The sequence below is a fragment of the Nothobranchius furzeri genome, chromosome 17, assembly GCF_043380555.1.
Source record: "Nothobranchius furzeri strain GRZ-AD chromosome 17, NfurGRZ-RIMD1, whole genome shotgun sequence".
NCBI lineage: Eukaryota > Metazoa > Chordata > Actinopteri > Cyprinodontiformes > Nothobranchiidae > Nothobranchius > Nothobranchius furzeri.
The window spans coordinates 32,706,625-32,731,692 of record NC_091757.1 but is presented as its reverse complement, the minus strand read 5'-3'; the positions used below and the strand labels follow the sequence as shown (position 1 = coordinate 32,731,692).

Here is a 25,068-nt window from a genome sequence, read left to right as displayed (position 1 = left end):
AATTATTTACACGAACTAAAGTTTTATTGTTTATTCAAGATGTGGCTTGAATAAATCTTCACCTTTTTATTTTTATTCTGTGTTTTTTTTCATTTTTTTCTTTTGTAGGGGGTGAAAAACTTATTTTCAGTCTGAGCTACTTGTTTTATCTTTCAGTTTACATTCTTATTAGAAATTAGCACTTACATTGAGTAACATAAGTATTTCAACACCCCGCACATTTACAAGTTCTCTCACTTAGAAATCATGGAGGGGTCTGAAATTCACATTGTCCCACTGTCAAAGAAAGCATAAAAAATAATCAGGAAATCACACAGTGTGATTTTTAAATAACTTATCTGCCATCATGGTTTAAAATCATGCATCACACAGAAGGTTCTGCTGCTCAAACCATCACATGTCCAGGCCCATCTGAAGTTTACCAGTCTACGGATAGCTCGGGCAGTAGCAGCAGGTCTCAGCGAGTTCAGCTTTTATTGTGAAGGAACCATCGTCTTGTTGTTCAAACGACAGAAATTGCAGCTCGACAGTTCTCAGCTTAAAGTAGAAAGTGCATCTGGCCAGGCTGCACCTCTCTTAGCGGTGATGAGTCGAGAGCTGGTGGAAACCTATGTTGAGTCTATGATGTAACTCCTTTGGAACTCAGATCGAACAGAACTGAGGCTGGGATGGAACTGAGGTTAAAATGGCGTTGCCTTGTTTTATTAACTTCGTTGTTTATAAATCTTAGTGAATCGGATTGGACAATTTAAGTAAACAGCCCAGATTCTGCCCTACGACAGACGAAAGTTCTGATTGGATGAGAACAAATGTGTCATGCGTTTCTATGATCTGTTAATCAGTCTGTCTGGTGCAGAGTCCTGTTTATTCATTAAACACATAAAACATGACATCTTTTTTCATGGATCAGTCACCTGATTATTATTGATCAACATATGTTTTGATTAGCTTTATCACAAATAAAGTACTTTGATTAATTAATGGAAAACGTTCTTCTTCTCTTCTTCTGTCTCTTCTCCTGGAATGTAAACATTTAGAAACAACACTCGACCTTGGCAATTCATGCACGTTGTTACTGTGTAAAGGGGCAGCTGTTAAGGGCAGACTATAGGATATTCATAATGCTACACCAACGACCATCTCCAGAAGACACATTTGAGAAAGTCATGTGGTCAGATGAGACCTAAATAGAACTTTCTGGTCTAAATGCCACCATTAGAGGACAAAGAAGGATAAGTTGCAGCCCATGAACACTATCCCTACTGTGAGGCATAGGGATGGAAACATCATGCATTAGGGGGTTATTGAAGGGGACAGGACGACCGCACTGTACTTGTCACGATGGTCGACTGGGTACGGGAGTTGAGCTTGGTAAAGATGCTTGATATCAGGATTATTCGGTAGAGAACTCTGATAAGGGGTTTCAATGAAACGATGACTGAGTGAAGAGCCGGTGCGGCGTCTTCCATACATAGGCTTGGGTGTGACTGGGAGAATGCCGGGAGTTCCCGCGAGGAGCATGCTGGGAAATGTGGTCCAAGATGGAGGCCGGTTAGCTGGGAGAGGCCGGTCTGGGGGCTTGGGTTCTGACAGGACCCCCCGGTCCAGGGACGGCTCCAGAAGTCCCAGGGCGACCTCGGCGGTCCCAGAAGTCAGAGACAAGGGCAGGATCCAAGATGGAGCGGGCCGGCTCCCAGGAGCGTTCCTCAGGGCCGTAGTCCGCCCAATCGACCAGATACTGCCAGCCCCGTCCCCTGCGGCGAGCGTCCAGGATGCGCCGGACGGTGTAGATGGGCTCACCGTCGAGGAAGCGGGCAGGCGGAGGCGCCGGAGCCGGAGGCGGAAGGAGGGAGGATTCCACGTAGGGCTTGAGCCGGGAGATATGGAAGGTGGGATGGATGCGGAGACTCGCAGGCAGCCGCAGCCGGTATGTGACCGGGTTGATGACCCTTTGCACGGGGTAAGGCCCAAGCAACCGAGGAGCGAGCTTCCTGGACCCGGCACGGACACGGAGGTCTGCCGTGGACACCCAGACCTTATCCCCTGGAGCATATGAGGGACCAGGACGGTGTCGGCGGAGGTGTTGGTGAGAGTAACGGGCGTTAGCTCGGGTTATGGAGGCCCGCGCCTTTATCCAGGCGTTCCTGCAGCGCCTCACTAGGGATTGAGCGGCCGGCACTGCAACTTCGGGTTCCTGGTGGGCAAAGACCGGGGGCTGGTAGCCATAGCAGACTTCGAACGGGGACATCAGAGTGGCCGAGGAGGTGTGGAGATTGTGGGATAACTCAGCCCAGAGGAGGTACTTAGGCCACTGCGAGGGTTGGGCCGAGACAAAGCAGCGGAGGTACCGACCCAGTTGTTGGTTTGCCCGCTCCGTTTGGCCGTTGGTCTGCGGGTGATAGCCCGAAGATAGGCTGACTGATGCTCCCAACAGATGACAAAAAGCCCTCCAGAACCGGGCCGTGAACTGGGGACCACGGTCCGAGACCACGTCGACAGGAAATCCATGGAGACGCACCACATTCTCCAGGAACAGCTCAGCTGTGCGTCGGGCCGAGGGGAGGCCCGGAAGGGCGATGAAGTGAACAGCCTTAGAAAACAGGTCAGTGACCGTCATGATGGTATTAAGGTCGTTGACTGGTGGGAGCCCTGTGACGAAGTCCAACCCCACATGGGACCAGGGGCGGCTGGGTACCGGAAGAGGTCTGAGGGTACCAACCGAGGCCTGGTTGGATGTCTTGGAGTGGGCGCAGACGTCACAGGCACTTGTATAGTCCTTTACATCTCTCTCCATACGTGGCCACCAGAGAGCTCATTTGAGAAACCTAAGAGTCCGTGAGAAGCCCGCGTGGCCAGACAGGCGTGATGAGTGGGCCCAGGACAATGCCTCGCAGCGACAGGACGTGGGGACGTAGAGCCGACCCGCGGGGGTCCTGGAGGCACGGGATCGTCTCGGAGGGCGTTTTGGATAGCCTCCTCCAGTGGCCACCTCCGATGGGCCAAGAAACGGTGCTCGGGGAGGATAGGTGCCGGCTCGGATGTGGGCGTTGGATGTGTGAACTGGCGGGAAAGGGCGTCCGCCTTCTGGTTCTTTGTCCCTGGGCGGTAGGCGAGATGGAATTCATAGGGCTCAAAGAAGAGGGCCCAGCGGGCCTGGCGAGGATTGAGCTGCTTGGCTGATCTGATGTGAGTCAGGTTCTGGTGGTCCGTCCAGATGGTGAACGGCTGTGTGGTGCCCAGAAGCCACTGCCTCCATTCCTCCAATGCCCACTTTATGGCCAGCAGCTCGCGATCCCCTACGCCGTACTTCTGCTGGGTGGTGGAAAACTTCCTGGAGAAGTAGGCGCAGGGATGAAGCCTGTCGTCGGGCCCGGCTTGGGACAAGATGGCACCGGCGCCAACATCCGAGGCGTCGACCTCGACCACAAAGGGGACTGCATGATCCGAATGGTGGAGGATAGGAGCCGACGTGAAACGGGCGACTAGGTATTGGAAGGCCCGAACGGCGTCTGGAGTCAGCCGGAACGGTTGGCTGGGAGGGCTTGGTCGGGTGAGAGAAGTGAGAGGTGCCACAATGGTGCTAAAGTCCTTAATAAAACGGCGGTAAAAGTTGCAGAAACCCAGAAAACCCTGCAGTTGTTTCAGGCTTGTCGGGAGGGGCCAGTCTCTCACCGCCTGGACTTTCTGAGGGTCCATGGTTAGTCCTTTATCCGAAATCATGTAGCCCAGGAATGATACGGACCGCTGGTGGAAGGAGCACTTCTCGGGCTTACAGAACAGGTTATTGTCCCGGAGCCGGGTTAGAACAGCGCAAACATGGTGGAGGTGTTCGGCCTCGGACTTGGAGTAGATCAGGATGTCATCCAGGTAGGCAAACACCCACCGTCCCAACATGTCGTGGAGGACATCGTTTATGAGGCATTGAAAAATGGCGGGGCTATTGCACAGCCCGAAGGGCATGACCTGGTACTCCCAGTGACCGGTGGGTGTGATGAAAGCGGTCTTCCACTCATCTCCAGCTTTAATACGGACCAGATTGTAGGCGCTCCGGAGGTCCAGCTTGGTGAAGATCCGCGCCTGGGAGATGGCGTCCAGGGCAGATGTGAGGAGCGGCAGAGGATGACGGTCTTTGACTGTGATTTTGTTCAGACCTCGGTAATCGATACAGGGGCGGAGATCACCCTCCTTTTTCCTGACAAAGAAGAAGCCTGCAGCACCCGGGGAGCAGGAAGGTCGAATGAAACCCTGCTGGAGGGCCTGGTCAATATATTCCTCCATGGCTCTGGACTCGGCGGGAGAGAGAGAAAAAAGGCACCCCCGGGGTGGACTGGTTCCTGGTTGCAGCTTGATATCCATGTCGTACGGGCGGTGAGGCGGCAGTGTGGTGGCGCGCCGCTTGTCGAACACCGCAGCCAGGTCCCGGTAGGGCAGTTGCAGATTGGGCGGTGTTTGGCCAGTGTCACCGTCTGGGCGGTCTGGCATGGATGTAGGAGGAGAGAGGTGGGCCTGGCATTGGGTCCCCCATTCCAAAATGCGGCCCTGGGACCAGGAAATCCGGGGGTCGTGGAGACGGAGCCAGGGAAATCCCAGGATTAGAGGAGAGGAGGGAGCACATATGATCAGGAACTGGAGGGTCTCTCGGTGGCCTTGGACAATCATCTGGAGTGGCTGGGTTCGGTTTTGGATCGGATAGGGTTGGAGGGGCCTACCGTCCACCGAGGTCACAGGCACAACTCTCTCCGAGGGGGTCATGGGGATCCGTAGGCGTTTAGCCAGATCCATGTCCATAAAATTGTCAGCGGCCCCTGAGTCCAACAGTGCGTGCATCTGAAGTGAGGTCTCACCATGAAGGAGGGTAACATGAAGAAGGAGTCGATTTGAAGAGGCGGGGGCTGAAGGTGACCCAGGCTGAGAGACCCCGATACTCAGTGGGTTCCTTCGTTTCCCAAACGTAATGGACAGTTCAGGCGTCTGTGGTGGGAGGAGCCACAATAGGCACAGAGACCCTCGTGCCACCGTCGCTGTCTCTCCTCTGGAGGAAGGTGGCCTAATTGCATGGGCTCATCAGTAGAAGCGGGTCCGGGAGCAGGCGTGGGGGAACGAGGAAGAGGTCCAGGCGCCCTGGATGGGCGAGTGAAGGGCTTGGGCCGAACCAGAACCCGCTGATCCATGCGCAGCGCCAAATCGACCACTCCATCCAGAGTCTGGGGCAGTTCCTTTCCCGCCATCTCATCACGGATGTAGGTCGCCAGTCCCTCCAAGAAGACGGCTCGGAGGGCAGAGTCATCCCACCGCAGCTTGGCGGAGATGGTGCGGAACTCCGACGCATAAGCGCACACCGTGCGCTCCCGCTGGCGGAGCTTTAGGAGTTGTGTTTCTGCTCCCACTTCGCTGCTGGGTGGAACAAAAGTCTTTCTGAGGGCGGACACAAAAGCAGCATAGTCATTGCAAGCCGGTGATTTGGAATTATAAAGCGCAGCGGCCCACTCAGCCACGCGTCCGGAGAGCAGGGAGGTGAGATGCGCCACCCGAGAGCGTGCAGTGGGGAAGCGCCCTGGCTGGCACTCAAACTGCATGTCGAGGGTGGCGAGCAGACCGTCTGGGCTCCCTGTCTCTCCGTTCCACCTCTCTGGGAGACTAAAGTGCGGCCCCTCTGTTGGTGGAGTGAGGGCTTGCTGCTGGAGAGCATGGAGGGCTGTGAATAATTGTAGGATGAGATCGGTCTGGGAGTTTTGTTTGGTGTGGAGCCGATCGATCAGGGCGTGGAGCTGAATGAGTTCATTTTCCATTTGCTCCGTCTTTCTTTTCATGCGTTCGAACTCTGCTGGATCTACGGACTCAGTCATCCTGTCACGATGGTCGACTGGGTACGGGAGTTGAGCTTGGTAAAGATGTTTGATATCAGGATTATTCGGTAGAGAACTCTGATCAGGGGTTTCAATGAAACGATGACTGAGTGAAGAGCCGGTGCGGCGTCTTCCATATATAGGCTTGGGTGTGACTGGGAGAATGCCGGGAGTTCCCGCGAGGAGCATGCTGGGAAATGTGGTCCAAGATGGAGGCCGGTTAGCTGGGAGAGGCCGGTCTGGGGGCTTGGGTTCTGACAGTACTAAGGAGAGGATGAATGAGGCTAAAAGCAACAACCTCCTTCCCTCAGCCAGCGTATTGAAGATGGGGTCGTGGGCGTGACTTGGTCTTCTAACATGACAACGACCCGAAGCACACAGACAGGATAACCAAGGAGTGGCTCTGTAAGGAGAACATTAAGGTTCTGGAGTGGCCTAGCCAGCTGGAAGGAGCTGAAACTTTGTGTTGCTCAGTGACAGTCCTGAAACCTTACAGATCTAGAGGAGATCTGTGTGGAGGAGTGGGTCAAAATCCCTGTTGCAGTGTTCAAACCTGGTCAAGAACTACAGGAAATGTTTGACCTCTGCAAATGTAAACAAAGGCATCTGTAGTTTTAACACGGATTCATACTTGTGCAGCCGTGCAATCCAAATGACTTCTTTATAAATCATACAATGTGATTTGCTGATTTGTTTAATGTTGTCTTTCTCTGTGAGAATGCACATGTACATTTCAGACCCCTCCAAGCAGGAGAACTTGCAAAATCACTGGGTGTTCATTTACTTCTGCTACTCACTGTAACTGACACATTCCCATTGTGCTTAATACGGAAGAAATTTACATTTTTAAAGTGGCATTTTTCAGCCTTCAGATAAAAACTGCTTACAAAACAAAGCTTTGTGTGTATGTGTGTGTGTGTGTGTGTGTGTGTGTGTGTGTGTGTGTGTGTGTGTGTGTGTGTGTGTGTGTGTGTGTGTGTGTGTGTGTGTGTGTGTGTGTGTGTGTGTGTGTGTGTGTGTGTGTGTGTGTGTGTTGCTGTCAGGGGTGAGGTAGTGGGCTTTTTGTTTCTTGACTGGCTTTTAACTGGTCCCCCTGATAATGGGAGTCAGTTGGAGCCTCAGTGGGGATCAGGGAGCAGACAGTGGTGACTCCTGTTCACTCTCCTTTCTCTGTGCTATTTATGTGTCCTTTTCCTTTGCCAGCCTGATGGAGGCAGCTTAGTTACTCGGTGCCAAGTGAAGACGAGCCAAGTGTGGTCTGAAATCTAGTTCACTGTCCCTCTCCCTCCAAACAGAAAAGCTTTTGGGACGTGGAACCAAGCGCAGTCAGCTAGTGTGGGCGTCACGGCATTGATGCAACTGAAGGATTTGCCCACATTGCTATGGAGACAGTAGCATGCAGCAGCTTCAAGAAGGAAAGATAAATCCCATCCCCCTCCGTTCTCTTTTTGAAGCTATTTTAAAACCTGCTGCTCAAGTGTTTACCCTCCGGAGCGCTCCATCCCTTCTACTGTTACTCACAAAACCAAACACACACACAACAAAACAGCGACACATGTGTGTAAACACAGGGAAATATGCACCATCATCATTAATTCATTTGTGGGCGATCCCTCAACTTTCATTCTTCCTGGAAAGACCAAACTAAAAGGCTGCTCAACTACAACTTTTATGATTTTGTCTGAAGAGACTCAACCTGAAACGACAGATGATTAAACTGTTTGAAGATGAGTGGGTCAGATGTCTGCAGTTCAGTCTTACCGCTGTCACTGTTATCATCCACAAGGATGATTTCCTTGAGCAGATGTGCAGGTGTGTGATTGACCACGCTGTGGACGGAGCGGAGGATCACTGATAGCGCCTCATTCACAAAAATGAAGACCACAGAGATCTGAGGAAGGTCCTCTGGGTAAGTCAGCTGCTTACACCTGATGAGAGAGGGGAGAACAGATTATTAGCCAGTGCCAAAGTGACTAAAATGTGTCTGAAGCAGTTTGCTTTGCAGCATTAGATTAAAATATTTACAGCAGGAAACTCCCGTGTGGAATTTAAAACATGATTGGTAGCTCAGGTCTGTTTTGTGTCTTAGTGAACCAAAACAGAACATCTGCATGCAGATGAGCAGCTCTTTAAATAAAACACACCCATAAGAAATGGTACTACACACCACACAAACTTCAGTACTGCAGCAACGTCTTTTCAACACAGTCAAGGCATGAAAATTACAGGTATAACAAATGACTATAATAATAGCTCTTCTCCATGTAGGAGTCCTGGGGAGCATATGCAAAGCAGCTCGTTGGAAATGGAACACCTGCAGTCTACAGGACAGAAACATAGTTAATGTGATTAGGTGCATCTGTTTAATTAGTTCAACTGTTTGCACAGAAATAAAATAAGAAAAATGAGTCTATGAGTTACCTTCTACTGCCTGAAGCTCAAAACATCCCATAATCAAATTAACACAATAGCTCCTGACACAAGGAACCAAGACAAATAAATGTACATGTCAGGGTGTTAAAATCAAGTTATAAAACATATATTTGACTGTGTGTTACACAAGAGCTAGCAGTGTTTAAGTAACAAACCAACAACAATCAGCTGTCAAATTTACAGCAAGCCAAACGGACTGCAGATATGTTCCCCAAGACGTATAATTGTATAGAAACAGGAAGTATTGTTGAATGTTGAGGACACAAAGTTCGAAAAACACAACCAGTTACCCAAAATCCTAAACCGGATATAGCACGTTTCCAGCTATTCCATTTAAACTCAGCTTGTCTTTATTAGTCTGCCTTTTCCATTAGTCATCCTACAGGGACACTAAAACCTGTCACTGATGTCCTGCTGCCTCTCACATGAATCCAGTTATTAAAACAGATCGTGTGCATTTAACCACTAAAACTGATATTTTGCCTTGTCTGATCTCACCAGTCCCAATAAAGCAGCGACTGCATCTCTGCTGATGGTCTCTGTTTCAAGGTCTCTAAAACTTTCTTGTCTTTTCTAAGAAAAGAGTACATTTTCTCCCTAAAAAGCAGAGGTGTGGAGTCGAGAAACATGACTTGGACTCGAGTCATTATTTTAATGACTTCGGACTTGACTTGATAAAATCTATAAAGACTTACGACTTGACTCGGACATGACCGCCAATGACTTGCGACTTGAATTAACTTGCATCTGTTGACTTGATAATGACTGGAGCATATTTAACATTTTAGCACAAAAGTGACACGACATGGATAAAAATCATGAATCGTTCTTGGTTCTGGGTTTGATCTTGTACTGCTAAATGCAGCAGCTCTTTGTTTATTATCAGTTTCAGTTGCAATTTCTGCTTGTTTGAGCAAATAAATTAAGCTTTAAGAAGCTTTATTTCTGGAATTTATTCATTATCATAGTCATTAAATTGAAGTCAGACAGATGACTTGATTATGACTCGAAAATTCAAAGTCAAGGACTTGGACTTCCACTATTGTTTTCCTGTTTATCTTTATTCTTCTGATTCTGCTTCCGTACACTTTTTGAACCTTTTCAACTCCTTCAAATTTCTAACTATTTCAAATATTTTATATCAAAATGTTCAGCTTGTTAAGCTCTTTCCAGCCATAACTTTTGGCATTGATATCTTTAAATATTTTCGAGTTACTAAGCTTTTTCTGCGACAGTTTTCCCATTGAAATGAATGGGATTGGTCAATTTTCAGCAAATTCCTATCACTTTTTTGACCTAAAACTCTTTTGGGTTCCCTTTAACTTGGAGACTTCATCAGAGTTTAAAAAACTCACAAGACTTTCCTGTTTAACATATTAAAGAGGCTTTTTGATATCTTTTATGGTTTTTCTAAAATCGCAGGTAGAATTTGAGGAACAACTTGAAATATTCAGAAAAATTCACAAAAGTTATAATGGGGAAAGATAGGAGCGGTGACCCTCCCTTGCTCCATTTCTGGCATTGTCCCGAGAGAACCGTAGGTCCGATTGAAATGAGACACAGGCTGGCTTACAGCTAACGAAAATACCACTGTTTTGATTTATAATCCACGAATGTATTGCAGACATTGTGGTCGTATGGTTCATTTCTTTGAGCATATTCAAATATTTAAAAAAATGCTTCCCACCACTCTAAACTGAAAATTCCACACTCTAACTTTTGAACTTCACTTCTTCTGTGAACAGCTCTTTACTACCCCAGACCGTTTGTACTACCGAAACAAATCATAACTCAAAAAGTAGGAATTTTTGTCAGTTTTTCAGAATGGGTTTCATTTTGTCTGTGCTACCATTCTTTTGCTACAAGCCCCAGAAAGAGAGACCCAGATTTTCTCTCATTAGCTGTTTTTATAGGATCATAGCGTTTTCAAAACGGGATTTGACGCGGCACCCTGGGGAGGATTTTGACATTTATAGTAGCAAAGCTGAAGCTAGAATATACTGCCATCAGGCACCTCTCCAACCAAGATGCAATATAGGGGGGTCGCTGCCCCCCCCCCCCCCCACACACACACACGTGTGATGTACAGTGTCACGCATTCAGTGTCAGACGGAAGATACGTCAGAGCGATGAAATTTCTTTTTCAGGACCTTTAGCTTTGATGTGACCCGCTTTTTGTTCCGCTTGATGCCCCGCTCAGCCGGTGTTTTCACCACTCTGTTGAACAGCTGGCTGTCCCTCACCGTCCCCGTGAAAAGGCGAGTAATCTGCTTGTCGCACGTCCAAAAGCTCCATGGTCTCCTCGTCTGTCCAGCCGGCTTTTCTTCCGGCCGGCACTTAGCGCGCAGTACAGGTGACTAACACGACCACCCTCTTTAGCGGGGGGGGGGGGGGGGGGGGGGGCGTCTCCCACAGTCCGGGGGCTCCCACTCCAAGGGATTAGCGAGGTTGACGCGTTAAGCCGTCAGATGCGAGGGGCTGACGCCGGGGACACACTGGCCGCGGAAGTGCCGCGAAAATGGGACCGCCTTCATTCGGCGCCCTTGTTAAGCTACTCTATAGACCACATGGGTCACCGAAGCGCCGCGAATCGCCGTGCAGCGATCATTTCTGCGTTGGCTCTATTTTTTTCGCGAGCCGCGGGTGAATCGCGTCAATTCTGGCAGGAAGTCAAACCTAGACATAAGAGGCAGGCCGGTAAAGTTAACAAAATAAAGCATTTAAAAATAAAATTCCGCAATAGTCAAATGTGTTCGTAAACAGACACTGCAGAAAAACCACACGAACATGCACACACATACACACACATCGAAATTGTGTGCGTGTGTGACCACGTGAAGGGGTGTGTGGTTTTGGGTGTCTTTTCACCGGAGCAAACAGGACAGAGAGGCAGAAAGTCTGAGGCAAGCAGTTAATATGGATGACTTTGAATAAATTATGGAAGTTGAGAAACACAAGGAGCTGCACGACCCCCGAAAAACATGGTTATTTACGTACCCATTTCGGAAGAAACTGCTAGGATACAGCTGCAGAATTGGAGCGAGTTCCAAGAGATTCAACTGGCAGAAACAACTCATACCATAGGTTCACACACACACACACACCTACACACACACACACACACACACCTACACACACACACACACACACACACACACACACACACACACACACACACACATGCACATACGTACAAACACTCAAACGTAGAGGAAAAGAGCTGAGAAGAGAAAAGAAAAGAGCCACCTCCACGGGACAGGACTCAGCAGTTCATTTGCATCTAAAGGACAAAGGTCACTCTTTCGAGGATGCCAACGTTCACATTTTGGACAGAGAGGACAGATGGTTTGAAAGAGGAGTAAAGGAAGCAATTTATCTCCACTGTGAGCAACCATCTTTGAACAGAGGCGGTGGTTTACGACACCAACTGTCTGCCATCTATAATCCAGTTTTGAGATCCCTTCCCAGATGCCTCAACGCCCACGCATATCCTGGGCCATCTGACTTCAGGAATTCACATGATACGGTGGGGCCAGGTTTCACAATGAGCTCACCCGAAACTCTGGCTGAATAGGACCCACACTCACCCCCACACCTTGGCTCATGTGTTTATGTAGAAGATCATCAGGGGGTCTTTTGTTCCCTCTTCGGGGGGAAACTCCCACTGGGTTTAAATCTGGGACTCTCCACCATTTGACCTTAGAACTGAAGAAGCCTCTCGGATGAGAGGTGAAATGTCTTCAAGCAACTCAAAGAAGTCCAGACGCTTTTCTTTCAAAGCTCATTAGACTACTATGACCTGGATGACTGAGAATCTTCACAGACATACTTCAGATAGCTAAATGTTCTCGTCATAGCTTCTAGACAATTCATGGTAAGCACATAAAAATTCACACAGATGACCATCAAAGCCTTCTGCCACTCACACATTTAAAATTTTTCCAATCAGGGCTGCAGTTTTTGAATGGTGATGAGACGTTTCAGAGGTCTGAAATGACATCTGAGCAGCTGAGCACTGTTAAATACATGATTTATGAAATCTTGAAACAAAAATTTCCACCGACCACATCTTTTATAGTACACTAATGATATTCTCAACTTCGTTGGGTTATTTTGTCCGCTTCAAAGTGTTGTCTTCGGTGTTGCTGCTGGTATTACGTTTTTTTTGTGCTACACGCCTCAGAAAGAAGACTGTGCCAGCTTTCATCCATTTAAACCCCTTTAAAAGAAGGCACCTGTGGCCGACAGACAGCTGAAATGTTCTCCTCATAGCTTCTAGAACATTAATGGTAGGCACACAAGACTTCACACAGATGTCCACCAAAGCCTTCTGCCAGTCATGCTTTTTGAATTTTTCCAATTGGTGCAGTAGTTTTTGAATGGTGATGAGACATTCAGAGCTCTGACATGACATCTGAGCAGCTGAGCACTGTTAACTGCATGATTTATGAGATCTTGAAACAAAAATTTCCACGACCACATTTTTTATAGTACACTGATGATATTCTCAATTCGTTAGGCTATTTTGTCAGCTTCAAAGTGTTGTCTTTGGTTTTCCTGTAAGTTTTACAGTTTTTGTGCTACACTCCACACGAAGAGGACCGTGCCAGCTTTCCTCCATTTAAACCTCTTATAAAAAGGCTCTGTGGCTGACAGATAGCTTAAATGTTCTCATCAGCTTCTAGAACATTAATGGTAGGCACACAAGACTTCACACAGATGTCCACCAAAGGCTTCTGCCGCTCACGCTTTTTGAATTTTTCGAATCGGTGCAGTACTTTTCGAACGGTGATGAGAAGTTTGACAGGTCCAATTTCACGTCTGAAGGACAGATTTAAAGGTTCTCAGTAATAGGAGTACAGCTGCATGTCTCCAACAGCTGGGGGAAAGGCGGGAAAACAGTACTGCTCTCTGATTGGCTGAGAATGTTCAACCATTTGCTGTCCAAGCAGGATCGAGCACCCACATATATGATACATCAAATCGACCGGCATGGTCTCAGGAATCTTGTATTAAATTTTAAATGCGTCATCTGTCACCATGGTAACAAGCTTAGCAACGACATTTCATACATTTTAGACACTACTGTATCAAAGTCATTTAACATATGAACATTATTTAAATTTTAAAAAGGTCATGGCACATTGAACATAAATATATTGACGTAGATTTCTGTCATCTGTTTCCATGGCAACTCAAGTGCATAAGGATATCCCCACACAAGTCACACTAAAATAAATGTGAAAAGCCTAATATTGAGCCTATAACATACTGCTGTTTCTTATCTTTCTGAGCTCTATTCACTTAAATCTAGCAGCATAGCTGACATTTTAACACTAGTCAGAAGGCAGGAACCACCCCCTCCTCCTTCGCTGCTCTCTGATTGGCTGAGAGTTTTCAATCCTCTTCTGCCTTAAAGGAAATATGCACCCACACATATGATACATCAATTCAACCTGCTTGGTCCATCATTTCATTCATCCAACCATTCATCCATCCCATATCAAGTCTGAACATATGTCAATCTATCAGTTTCAGATATCAGCAAACTATTCTAAATTCACAGTTCAGCCAATTGTAAAATTGTACCCAGTAAACTATTCTCATTCAAATGCCAGCTGTTTAAACATTTCAAATTTCGAGCTTTTAATCAATGTTCAAAGATTAAAGTTTTCTGCTGTTTAGCATTGTTTGTCCATTCTCCACCTATATTCTGAGCTTTATTACACTTGTTGGTGATTTTTGCTTTTAAATCTTTAGATACATTCACCTCATTTTGACAGTTAAGCTTAGTTTCAGCTTCACTTCAGCTATTCAGCAGCTTCAGCAATCAGTTTCTGAATTCAGCATATAATGCTAATTTCACAGTTCAGCTAAATGTAAAAATTTAACTGTTAAACTAGTCCTACTGAGAAAAACTATTGTTTAGACATTTTAGCTGTCCAGTTTTTTAAACAATGTTCACAGATTTCACTTTTCTGCAGTTTAAGATTAGTTTTCTTGATTTTTTTACTTACTTTTTGTGCTTTATTTGCTTGTTGGTGCTTTTTGCTTTCACATCTTTCACGACATTCAGCTAATTTGCCAGTTTAGCTGAGTTTCAGCTTTACTTCAGCTATTCAACAACTTCAGCAATCAGTTACAAAATTTAGCATGAGCTGCTAATTTCACAGTTCAGCTAAATGTAAAAATTAAACTGTTAAACCTGTCCAACTGAAATAACACGTGTTTAGACATTTTAGCTGTCCAGTTTTTATACAATGTTCACAGATTTCAGTTTTTTGCTATTTAGGATTATGTTTCTCCATTCTTCACTTGCTTTTTGTGCTTTATTTGCTTGTTAGTGATTTTTGCTACATCTTTCAATACAATCAGTTCATTTTGACAGTTTTGCTTGGTTTCAGCGTCAGTTCAGCTGTTCAGCAGCTTCAGCTTACAGTTTCAGCTATCCAGCATTCAAACAGCATTTCTGCAAGAAATGCAAATTTTTCTAGTTGACTTTGGACTCGACTTGGACGTCTTTGACTTGGACTTGACTCAAGACTTGACTGGAAAGATTTGTGACTTCCTTGTAACTTGCAAAATCGCAGCAGATGGATCCCAGCACGGTGCTAAAGATACATCCTCCTTTTCTTCACTCAGTGGGACCTTCCCAGTGCTCTGCATCATCCGGCTCATGTTGGTGAATAAGTGAGCGTGCTTGGCAGGTGTGTGTGTGGAGTTTCTCACCTTCAGTGCAGAACGTTGGCTGAGGAGAAAGCAGCAGCTAAATGTGGGACAGCACAGCAGATGGTATTCTATTGGCTTGAGCTGTTACATAGTAAATGCTTCACATAAGTGACATCCCACTCTTCGGTTCCAAACCAGTTAAATACACTCCATAACTACCAGTGACCTCATAAGTGGTTTGTTAATAATTGCACTGTAACTGTTGACAAGTGGAGAAATCAGCAGTAGGCTAAGTTTTAGCGTAAACTTTTGTATCCATCCATCCATGAATCCATCCATCCATCCATGAATCCATCCATCCATCCATGAATCCATCCATCCATGAATCCATCCATCCATCCATGAATCCATCCATGAATCCATCCATCCATCCATCCATCCATCCATCCATCCATCCATCCATCCATCCATACCCTTGTACTTGTTGATCATTTAGTTAAACAAGCTGTGGGGGGAAACCCAGGCTTCCCTTTTCCCATTAACACCTTCCAGCTCCCTCTGGGGAACCCTAAGGTGTTCCTAGATCAGAAAGGATAAACCCTCTGAGAGTTTCCAATCTGCCCTGTGGTCTCCTCCCAGTGGGACATGCTCAGAGATCTACCTATAGAGCTTCTCACCTTACCTTTAAAGCCAAATCCAGCTAATTTCCAGAAAAAAGCTAATTTCTGCCTCTTTATCTATTTCTTTACTCATAAGGTGAGGATTGGAACAAAGACAAACCTTAACTTGTCCTTCATCACATCGGTCCAAAAAGACGCTCACATCATTGCAGACAAAGCCTCTGTCAATCAAAATGCTTTAGGAGTTTTTTTTCCAAAATACAGGGAGCATTTTCAGAGCAGTTTCAGTAGAATGAGCTCTACAGAAACCTGACTGGAAACTGTCATAGAGCAGCTGAGAGTTATTTAGCCACAATTTTTTTCCAAGATTTTGTTGATGAACTGAAGTTTGGAGATGGGTCTGAAGCTGCTATGGAGAGAGGGGTCAAGACAATTTTTTTTAAAGAAGCAGGTGGATTACAGTGTTCTTAAAGTAAGCAGGGACCTGACCAACAACCAGCGAAGCATTAATTATAGAGAGCACGGTGGGACCGATCTACTGAAAAGCACTTTTAAACAAAGATGAGGGTAAGATGTCGAGGGGGCATGCAGAGGTCTTCATAGAGTTAACAAGTTTGGTTAACTCGGGCAAAGAAAGTGAAGGCTGAAAATGCCATTGCCTTCAAGTTTTGTAAATAAAATCAGCAGTTATGTACTTTCATGCTGAATCTAGTCTAAAATATGTGGTTCTATTTTAGTCTATTTGTAAACTTCATGGTCAGAGCCCAACATGGTTGTAGGATGTAATGAGATTATAACAGAAAAACTCATCTCTGAGTCTGAACCAAACCGTCAGGTGTGTGGATCGGATGCTGTTTATTCCTCTCAGGCTCAAAATAAGTTTAGATAAAAGTACAAACAACTAAGTCCTTCAGGGATATTTCTGAGGTGAAAATGCTCATAAAATACATATGTGGACTGACCAGGTAGGTAGGATTTAATGTTGCTAATCTGCAACGCCTGCCTCCAGAGGGTTAAATGCTGCTGGGAGAAAACACATCTTTAAAAATAAATGGGTTCTAAAACATTCAGCCCAGTGTTAGTGTTTATTTGCAGCAGAGTTTCTGTCAATGAGCAGCACATTTCACATGTTTATAGTCTGCAGATGTATTAAACTTTACTGCTATGGTTTACAAATGTGCCGATTCATCATCATTACAGAAAAGAAAGAGGTAGAGGAGAAGTGTGACAGGCTGTGCCCCCATGTACTCTATTTAACCAGCATAAAGCATTTCATAAACATAATGATCTACGTTATCAGAGGCTTCTGACCGGGAGTCACAGAAACACCATACCTATGTACACAATCTGAAGATTTGCTAAGTGTACACGTTAAGCTGCTGCAGATGGTTAAATGATATAAAATGTGTGTGTGAGTGTACACTCACCTAAAATATTATTAGAAACACCATACAGTGTTTGACCTCCTTTCACCTTCAGAACTGCCTTAATTCTACATGGCATTGATTCAACAAGGTGCTGAAAGCTTTCTTTAGAAGTGTTGGCCCGTATTGATAGGATAGCATCTTGCAGTTGATGGAGATCTGTGGGATGCACATGCAGGGCACGAAGCTCCCGTTCCACCACATCCCAAAGATGCTCTATCGGGTTGAGATCTGGTGACTGTGGGGAACGTTGTAGTACAGTGCCATTGTCATGTTCAAGAAACCAATTAGGAATGATTGGAGCTTTATGACATGGTGCATTATCCTGCTGGAAGTAGCCATCAGAGGATGGGTACATGGTGGTCATGAAGGGATGAACATGGTCAGAAACAATGCTCAGGTAGCCCGTTGCATTTTAACGATGCCCAATTGGCACTATGGGGCCTAAAGTGTGCAAAGAAAACATCCCCCACACCATTACACCACCACCACCACCAGCATTCTGCACAGTGATGGATCCATGTTCTCATTCTGTTTACGCCAAATTCTGACTACCATTTGACTATCTCAACAGAAATGGAGACTCATCAGACCACGCAACATTTTTCCAGTCTTCAACTGTCTAATTTTGGTGAGCTGGTGCAAATTGTAGCCTCTTTTTCCTATTTGTAGCGGAGATGAGTGGTACCCGGTGGGGTCTTCCGCTGTTGTAGCCCCTCCGCCTCAAGGTTGGGCGTTTTGTGGCTTCACAAATGCTTTGCTGCATTCCTTGGTCGTAACGAGTGGTTATTTCGGTCAAAGTTGCTCTTCTATCAGCTTGAATCAGTCAGCCCATTCTCCTCTGACCTCTAGCATCAACAAAGCATTTTCGCCCACAGGACTGCCGCATACGGATTTTTCCCTGTTTACACCATTCTTTGTAAACTCCAGAAGTGGTTATGCGTGGAAATCCCAGTAACTGAGCAGACTGAGAAATACTCAGACCAGTCCGTCTGGCAGCAATTTTCTGCCCCTTGGGGGCGCCATTGCACATTGCCACCACTCAATTCACAACCACCTAGGACTCCACTTCCCAGCGTCCCCTCTGTGGCGCATCCACTCATGTCATCCACCAGAGGCTATATACGGAAGTGCCTCTCCACATCTCGGCACTCAGTCATCGTTCACCACGAACCTTGGTAAGAGTGTCTCAGGCTTCCCAGCCACCTCAATCAACCAACCAACATATCTACGCTGTCTACGAAAAGTCAGTCAGCCTTTCCGTCGAGACTTGTGCTGTAGTTTCCAGATCAAACCGTGTACTCCATTCAATTCTGCGTCAGTCACTCCACGTCTGGGTCATACAACCACGCTACATTCGAACTCCCACTTAGCCAGTTCCCATCCAGCCAATCGCGACATTAGCCACGTTTACATGCGCACATTTAATTTGATTGAACGCCCAATCAGATCAAAAACTCTGCATGTAAACATGTCAATTGAAATATTCTGTTCCGATTCGTCCCAATCGGAAGGAAATTTCAATCTGACTGAGAGAGGTGGTTTGGTCCGATTATCATTCCGATTGACGTGCATGTACACAGCTATTCGTATTGTTGGAGTAAAATAATGCCCACTGCGCATGTGTGCAACAGCCAGCGAGCCTCCCTGCCGTCATTTAGACTGCCTGACTTAAATAAATGACTGCCTAATTACTTTTAAATATGATGGCAAGCCATCCCCGTTTCTGTAATGTCTAATCCAGATTTCACATTTAGTGGAAAATAAAAATCTGATTATTGCACAAATTATTCAACAAACATGTTCAAGTCTGTTTTGGAAACAGGCAGATTCGTTTCAAGTTTGCAGCACGGATCCTCCTTTCTGTGAATGCAGCAGCTGTTTCTGCAGCAGGTGGATGGAGACGTGCTCATAAAGACAGGGTAGCATCGGTTAAACAGACCTGGTTTGGGTTTAAGGAGGCTGATGTTGAGTAGAAAAACGTCCTCAGTAAAACATTCTGGGTGACTGTCTAAAAGCACGTTAACGCAGATGAGATGAGATGCAGTTCGTTTATGAACACAGGCTTCCAAACTTTCTGAACATCTCCTGTTGTTTAGTTAGAACCAATTTTTCTCAGTTTCAACTGATTGTCACATTTTACTAATGATAAGCCACAACAGAGCTCAGTATAAAACATGAGTCTAACCCCCCACCCCCCACCCCCCACACACACACCCCCACCCCAGCGCTGCACAGCCGTCATGTCAGATTGTTTTTTCTGATTTTACATTTTTCAGTTTGTTTCATGACGTTTGTTTACAATTTTTTTTTTCTGGGAAAGAAAACTGCGCATGCTCAACCTATTTAATCTGATTAAAAACTTGGTGCATATAAAATCTCTGCATGATCGGATCATTTCAGTTGGTGTCCTCGTAAACAGAGATTTAGGATTTCCGATCAACCCAGATTTGAATCGGATCGGGGAAATTTGGTGCATGTAAACGTGGCTGCTGTGATTTAAACCATTAGAGTTGTGTTTAGCTTTTCTTTCACCCTATTTAGTATTGTGTTTTATTTTTCTAATATAATATTATGATAACACCAACTGGACTTTTTGAAGAGAAGTTTGGTCGTTGTCAGCTTTTAGTAACTTCCTGAACAGATTTAACATCCCTCATGACCAGTGGCAACTCCCAGTACCATCAAGAACAAAATGCTTTGTTGCTGCTGCCATAAAACTTCTTTAAAGCTCCAAACTTGCAGTTATGCACCATGTGATGTCAGTGTAGAAACTTTTGCTAACTGATTTTTGCATGTTTTTGCGGCCATTAACAAGCGTAAATCTCACACACCACAGCTAAATGTGCATCCAGCAGGAAATAACCTTCACTTCACCTCTGATCTGTTTCAGGGTGACAGCAAAACACTATTGTTTTGGCTGCATACAGATTAGCTGTTTGCTTACTGGTCCTGTAGGATAAAAAAGTGTATTTCTCTAAAAACAAGAAAAATAGATAGAATAGTGATTATGACTTTTATGCAGAAACACACTGTAAAATGGGTGGAAAACCCCTTTAACAAGGCTGAGTAAAAAACTATCCTGGAAAAGCTGCAAGACGGTTCCTGAACCATGTTCCATTCTGTATCGTCTCAACAGCTTTTCTTGCAGTTGGACGGAGAGTCAGTCTGCTTTCTCCTCTGTGGTTTGATGAGGAGACAGCTCTTGTGGTGGCCATTTCAGTAAAGTAGCATAAATCTGTTAGTTATAAATTTCTTTTGGAATTTCTTATCATTCCTTTTATAATAAGTTAAGTTTGCAATTTAAATGTGTTAATTTTTAATTTTTTGGTAAATTGATGTAGTTGTGAACTTTTTGGGCACGCCTTAGTCATTAAGCTGATTAGTAGCACATGGGGAGGCGTGTGGAAAATGTTTGTTTGCCAAGTGTCAGGGGAAATGGGAGGATTTGGTTAAATGATTTTTTGACCATTTTTTAGACCTGATAATTTAATTTAAGGTTAATTTTCGTTGGATGAAAAGTAGAACATTTTGAATGAATTTTGAACTTTTTTTTTGGAAGAATAAACCATTTATAAAATTTGCAAGAAATCAAGTCTAAAAGTGCGTGCTTAAAGGAAATCACCCGTTCTCACCTTTAGTTGGAAATCGTTTTTTGGAAGTTTAAAGGCCATGACAGCTCCAATTAAATCTCTGTGGAGTCTCAGCTTCATGCTGTCAAAGGTCTTTGGTGTTTTAAAACCAAACTATTCCCTCTATAAAGTCTTTGTGCGTACACGTAATTTTTATTATGAAGTGCATGCAATATGAGTGGCATTAAACAAAAATAAATCCATGGGTGCCTCAAACATCAGACCTGGCTTCAGTTGAACATGATGTAAAATCCCACATGGATCAGCTCTACAGGACTTCTTATCTCAGCTATGCAGACACCTAAACCTGTCTGAGGCTAAATAACCCTCCTCTCACAGGTTTGCTCTGCCTGCCTCTCAAGAAAATTGAGGTCCAAGAGAAACACCCTTCAACTTAAATTAAAGACTAAAGAATTTATTGTGCTGACAAAGAAGGCCGAAAACATCAAGGAACTGATTAGAATTAAACTTTGGACACATAAAACCTGCAACTAAACCATGAACCAGTGAACTAAAAACAGAAAAGATTCACACACTGAAAAAGGTCTCCTATGATGCTTTTGACTTCCTTTTGAATGGATTGTTACAAAAACCAAGGCAAAGCCTTTAAACGAGCAATGAGAAATGAGCTACATTTATACAGTGCCTTTCTGAGTCAGAGGACTCCAAACCTCTTTACTCTACATTCATTCACCCATTCACACACATGCATTCACACACTGGTGGTGAGCTACAATGTAGCCACAGCTACCCTGGACCCACTGACAGAAGCAAGGCTGCTGTACAGAGGCACCACTGGTCCCGCCGACCATCACCAGCAGAAATGACATTGATGGAGCCTGGGTTAGAACCAGCAACCCATCAGTTAAAGGGCAAATTCCTGACTGGGCTTACATCAGATTATATTTAAAGGTCAACATTACTCACATTTTTAATACATTTGCAGTGGTCTCCATTAGGAATGAAGACATTGGATGTCCTTTTCCTTTTAGAAAAAGCTCTGTTGTGTCTGTTTGGGGGATTAGAAGTCAATCGAAGGAGAAAGTAAATTCAGACGGCAGGATTTGAAGTCTTATCTCGTGATATGTGGACATCTCGCATCTGACTGGGTAACAGCAACGTGACTCTAACACTGAATTGCAACATCAATGTTTTATCTCCTAAAATAACTCAAGCCTGGTATTTTGACGAGTGAGGTTGGATTTTTTTTTTTCATTTAAAAAGACTTTGTGTGTGGATTGAATATTACTTTAACATGGAGAGCAATTTAATTATAGCAATATTTACATGTGTGTATGAGCCACTCGGGGTAGGGTTTAATAAGCATTAGCTTCTTCGTACTCCTTGTCGAGCAGAAAATGAATGATTTATTCTTTTTTGTAATATTTTGCAGACTTGAGAGCTATATCTGTTTTCTTTGTTGTTTTCTGGTATGTTTTTTTCTAACTATTTCATTTAATTCTTATTTTTAATGTTTGAATAAAAATAAATCAAATCAAAGCCAGAAGGATTTCTGCCATGTGGTGGTGCTAATGCTAACGATTAGCTGCTACTAGCCGAGACGTTCTCTGCTTTTTCCTGGATGCTAAACCAACAACAACCTTCTGCGTCGTGAGTCAAGATGAGGTCAAGGTGCATCCATGAATGCTCAGTGACAGTGTGTCGTAGATCCTTCAGGGTTTTCTAATCCTAGAGTTTCACCGTCTATTTTCCATCAGAAGCTAATGCAGCAGAAAGATGTGGGAGACTATTTCATGTTCAGCCTGCATGAAAAACTCAAGAGTCAGTGATTATAATCAGAAATGCATAGTTTTGACGTGAAGTTGACCTTTAACATTTAACATGTCATATATTAATGTATATCTGTTGCTAAAAGACTACTGGTTGGTACACTTTTAGATTTTAACAAGTCAAGGACTTTCTTTTTGTATGAATTTTGCAGAATAAATCCAAATTCATAAGTTTTAAAGGTGATACTTTAGTAGATGTTAAAGAGTTGATTTGAAACTGTAGTGATTATTTCGATTTAATATTAAGCTGTTATGTTGAAATAAAGTAGGACTTTAGTCCTTCAAGGCGAGAGACCACACCCGGTTGTTTGTTTTTCTAAGATTTACACACTTCAAACAAACCAAAACAGCAACTAAACCTCTGTTTAATGAGTGGATTTCAAACTGTGCATGACATATTTGGGTAAAAACCTGCAGAACGTTTCTAGATAATGTCTGTAATGTTCCTTTAATTTTACTGCTATTGTACCCGGACATTTGAGATGTAACTTGCTGATAAGTTCTCAGCTTCACTTCTTACAAGACGCTGTAGCCAAATACTGGTGTCTGTTCATGTGTGGCAATAACAATCTGCTAGTCTCCCTCTCTGGCCATGTGTTTGCATTTGTGGGGTGGCGGGGGGCTTAATTTCATGCCGTGTTATCAATCACTTCCATTCCTGCAGTGTGCACGCCTTTGACAGCAGAGCTAATGAAAGAAAAGCCAAATGACAGAATGTGTTTTTGATGGACGTTGCATGAGTCTACATACACTTTAAGCTCTGCTGTCCTGCTCCGTTTGTTGGAATGAAAAACAAGTGTTATGGATAACACCGCAACTGCATCATCTCAATCATTTTTGAGCATTTATGCGCTCCCCAAACAACTCTGCATTCATGCTCACAGCTTTCCCCAATTGCCTCTCTCAATCAGACTTGCCAGGTCTATAAATATAAAGAAAAATCTGGAAGTGGGTAATTTTTTCTCTCCACAGCGCTGCTTTGCAAAGAAACAGACACGAAATGGCAAGCGTGAGAAACAAAGTCATATGTTTCCCTCATGGCGAGTAATAAAACTGCTTCATGATTATTACTAGAGTGGTATCTTAAAGGTGTCAAAGTGGGCCCAAATGCTTCTTGAGATGTGGCGCGAGAGGGTTTGACTCTTGAGATCATAAAGTGATATTGTAGTTCCATTGCCCTAGTTACAGGATTCAATTTGGAGCATCACTCAACTTTAAATTTGTACCTGTCTACAGTAGCAGGGAAGCCTTGTAAAGCTGTAACAGGATGAGTGATCGGCTCATCTGTTAGTAATGGGTCTGAGCTCTCTGGCCAACTCTCATGATTTGATCCGGAACAAGCTCTGACAGAAACAGAGCGCCGGATTAAGATGTATTCCTACCACACCACCCCCTATTCTCCTCCTCCAGCAGACTGCAGAGCCCCGGCCTCTCCGCCCTCCCCCCTCCCCCCGCTAGCCGTTCTTATTTGCTGTGAAATTTCACATTAACCTCAAATAACCTGTGCAATGCAGGCAGCACCAAAGCAACTTTCCAATCTGCAAGCACTTCTTCCCTGAAAGATAACCGTTTGCCTTGTCACCTCCTCCTTCTCCCCACACCACTGTGCACCCACCCCCCACCCCCTCCCTCGCCGTTCTGAGATAAACTCTTGCACTGGAAAGAGCAACAATTTGCTGTAGGGAGCTCCTGCGCCGTGAAGACCCTGTGATCCCATTCTGCACTATCAGGCACTTAAGAGATGAGGCAGGCTGGTTATCACCCTCCCACAGATGAGGGCTCCTCATGGGACCGGGGTGTGTGCACCTCTTTAATAGAGTTTTAGATTTACCTGCCACTTTGACAAAACAGAAATAAAAATTTCATCAAAGTGATGATGGATATAAAGGTGGGATTAGGAGTAATTGAATAGGAATCCTGTTGATGGAGAAAGGCAGAAAGGTAAAGAGTGGCTTTGAGCTGCATTTTTTTTCCCTGAGAGAAAAACAAGTTTGCATTTTTATTTGTTTACATTGTGGGGCAACAGTAATCCCCCCAGCTTACCTGCCTTTATTGTTTTTGCCCTCCTCGGCCCAATGAGCCGATTTTGTGCCTTTAAGCTTCTCAAGGACAACGAATGGCAGGCCTGGAGTCACCATAATATAAAGCCTACTTAAGACCTTTTGTGTCTGAGTTAAGAATGTCACTTGCAGGAGTGAAGGGCAAAGAAGAGAAACACAGACTAGCAGGTAGTGAACAGGGATTAGAGGCTTCCCAGAAAGACACTATGGTGGCGGTAATTATTGTGAATTGGTTGTGCTGCAGACAGGCGTATTGAAAAAAACAGGAGCTTGTGGAACATTTTTCAATCCTGGTGATTTTAGCCTCCCTGCAGTCATCACACACCTCTCTGCTCTTTGAGTCCTGTTTAATTAAAAGCCTTTTACACCAGAGCTGCTTGGCTCCTGCGTTTAACTCCAACGTTTGTAGAGCTGAAGTCACCTGTCACCTACAGGACATCGTTACAGAGATAGGCTGCAGAAACACGAAGTTTAGCTACATTATTTGTAGTTTACAGTTCATTTGACCCTGCTCAAACATGTTTTTGCCATTCAGATGGACTCTCATCACATTGTGTTTAGATGATAGTGGAGAAGATGCTCGAGCAGATGGAG

The 25,068-nt window shown here is 44.8% G+C and overlaps 1 protein-coding gene across 1 annotated transcript in view; it reads right to left on the bottom strand.

Moving 5' to 3' along the window:
- galnt9 (polypeptide N-acetylgalactosaminyltransferase 9) overlaps positions 1-25,068 on the bottom strand; it is a 168,675-nt gene that overhangs the window by 111,077 nt on the left and 32,530 nt on the right. The window contains exon 3 of the mRNA XM_015972000.3: positions 7,608-7,774. Within this exon, the coding sequence (XP_015827486.3) occupies positions 7,608-7,774 (167 nt within the window). The remainder of the gene's footprint in view (positions 1-7,607; positions 7,775-25,068) is intronic.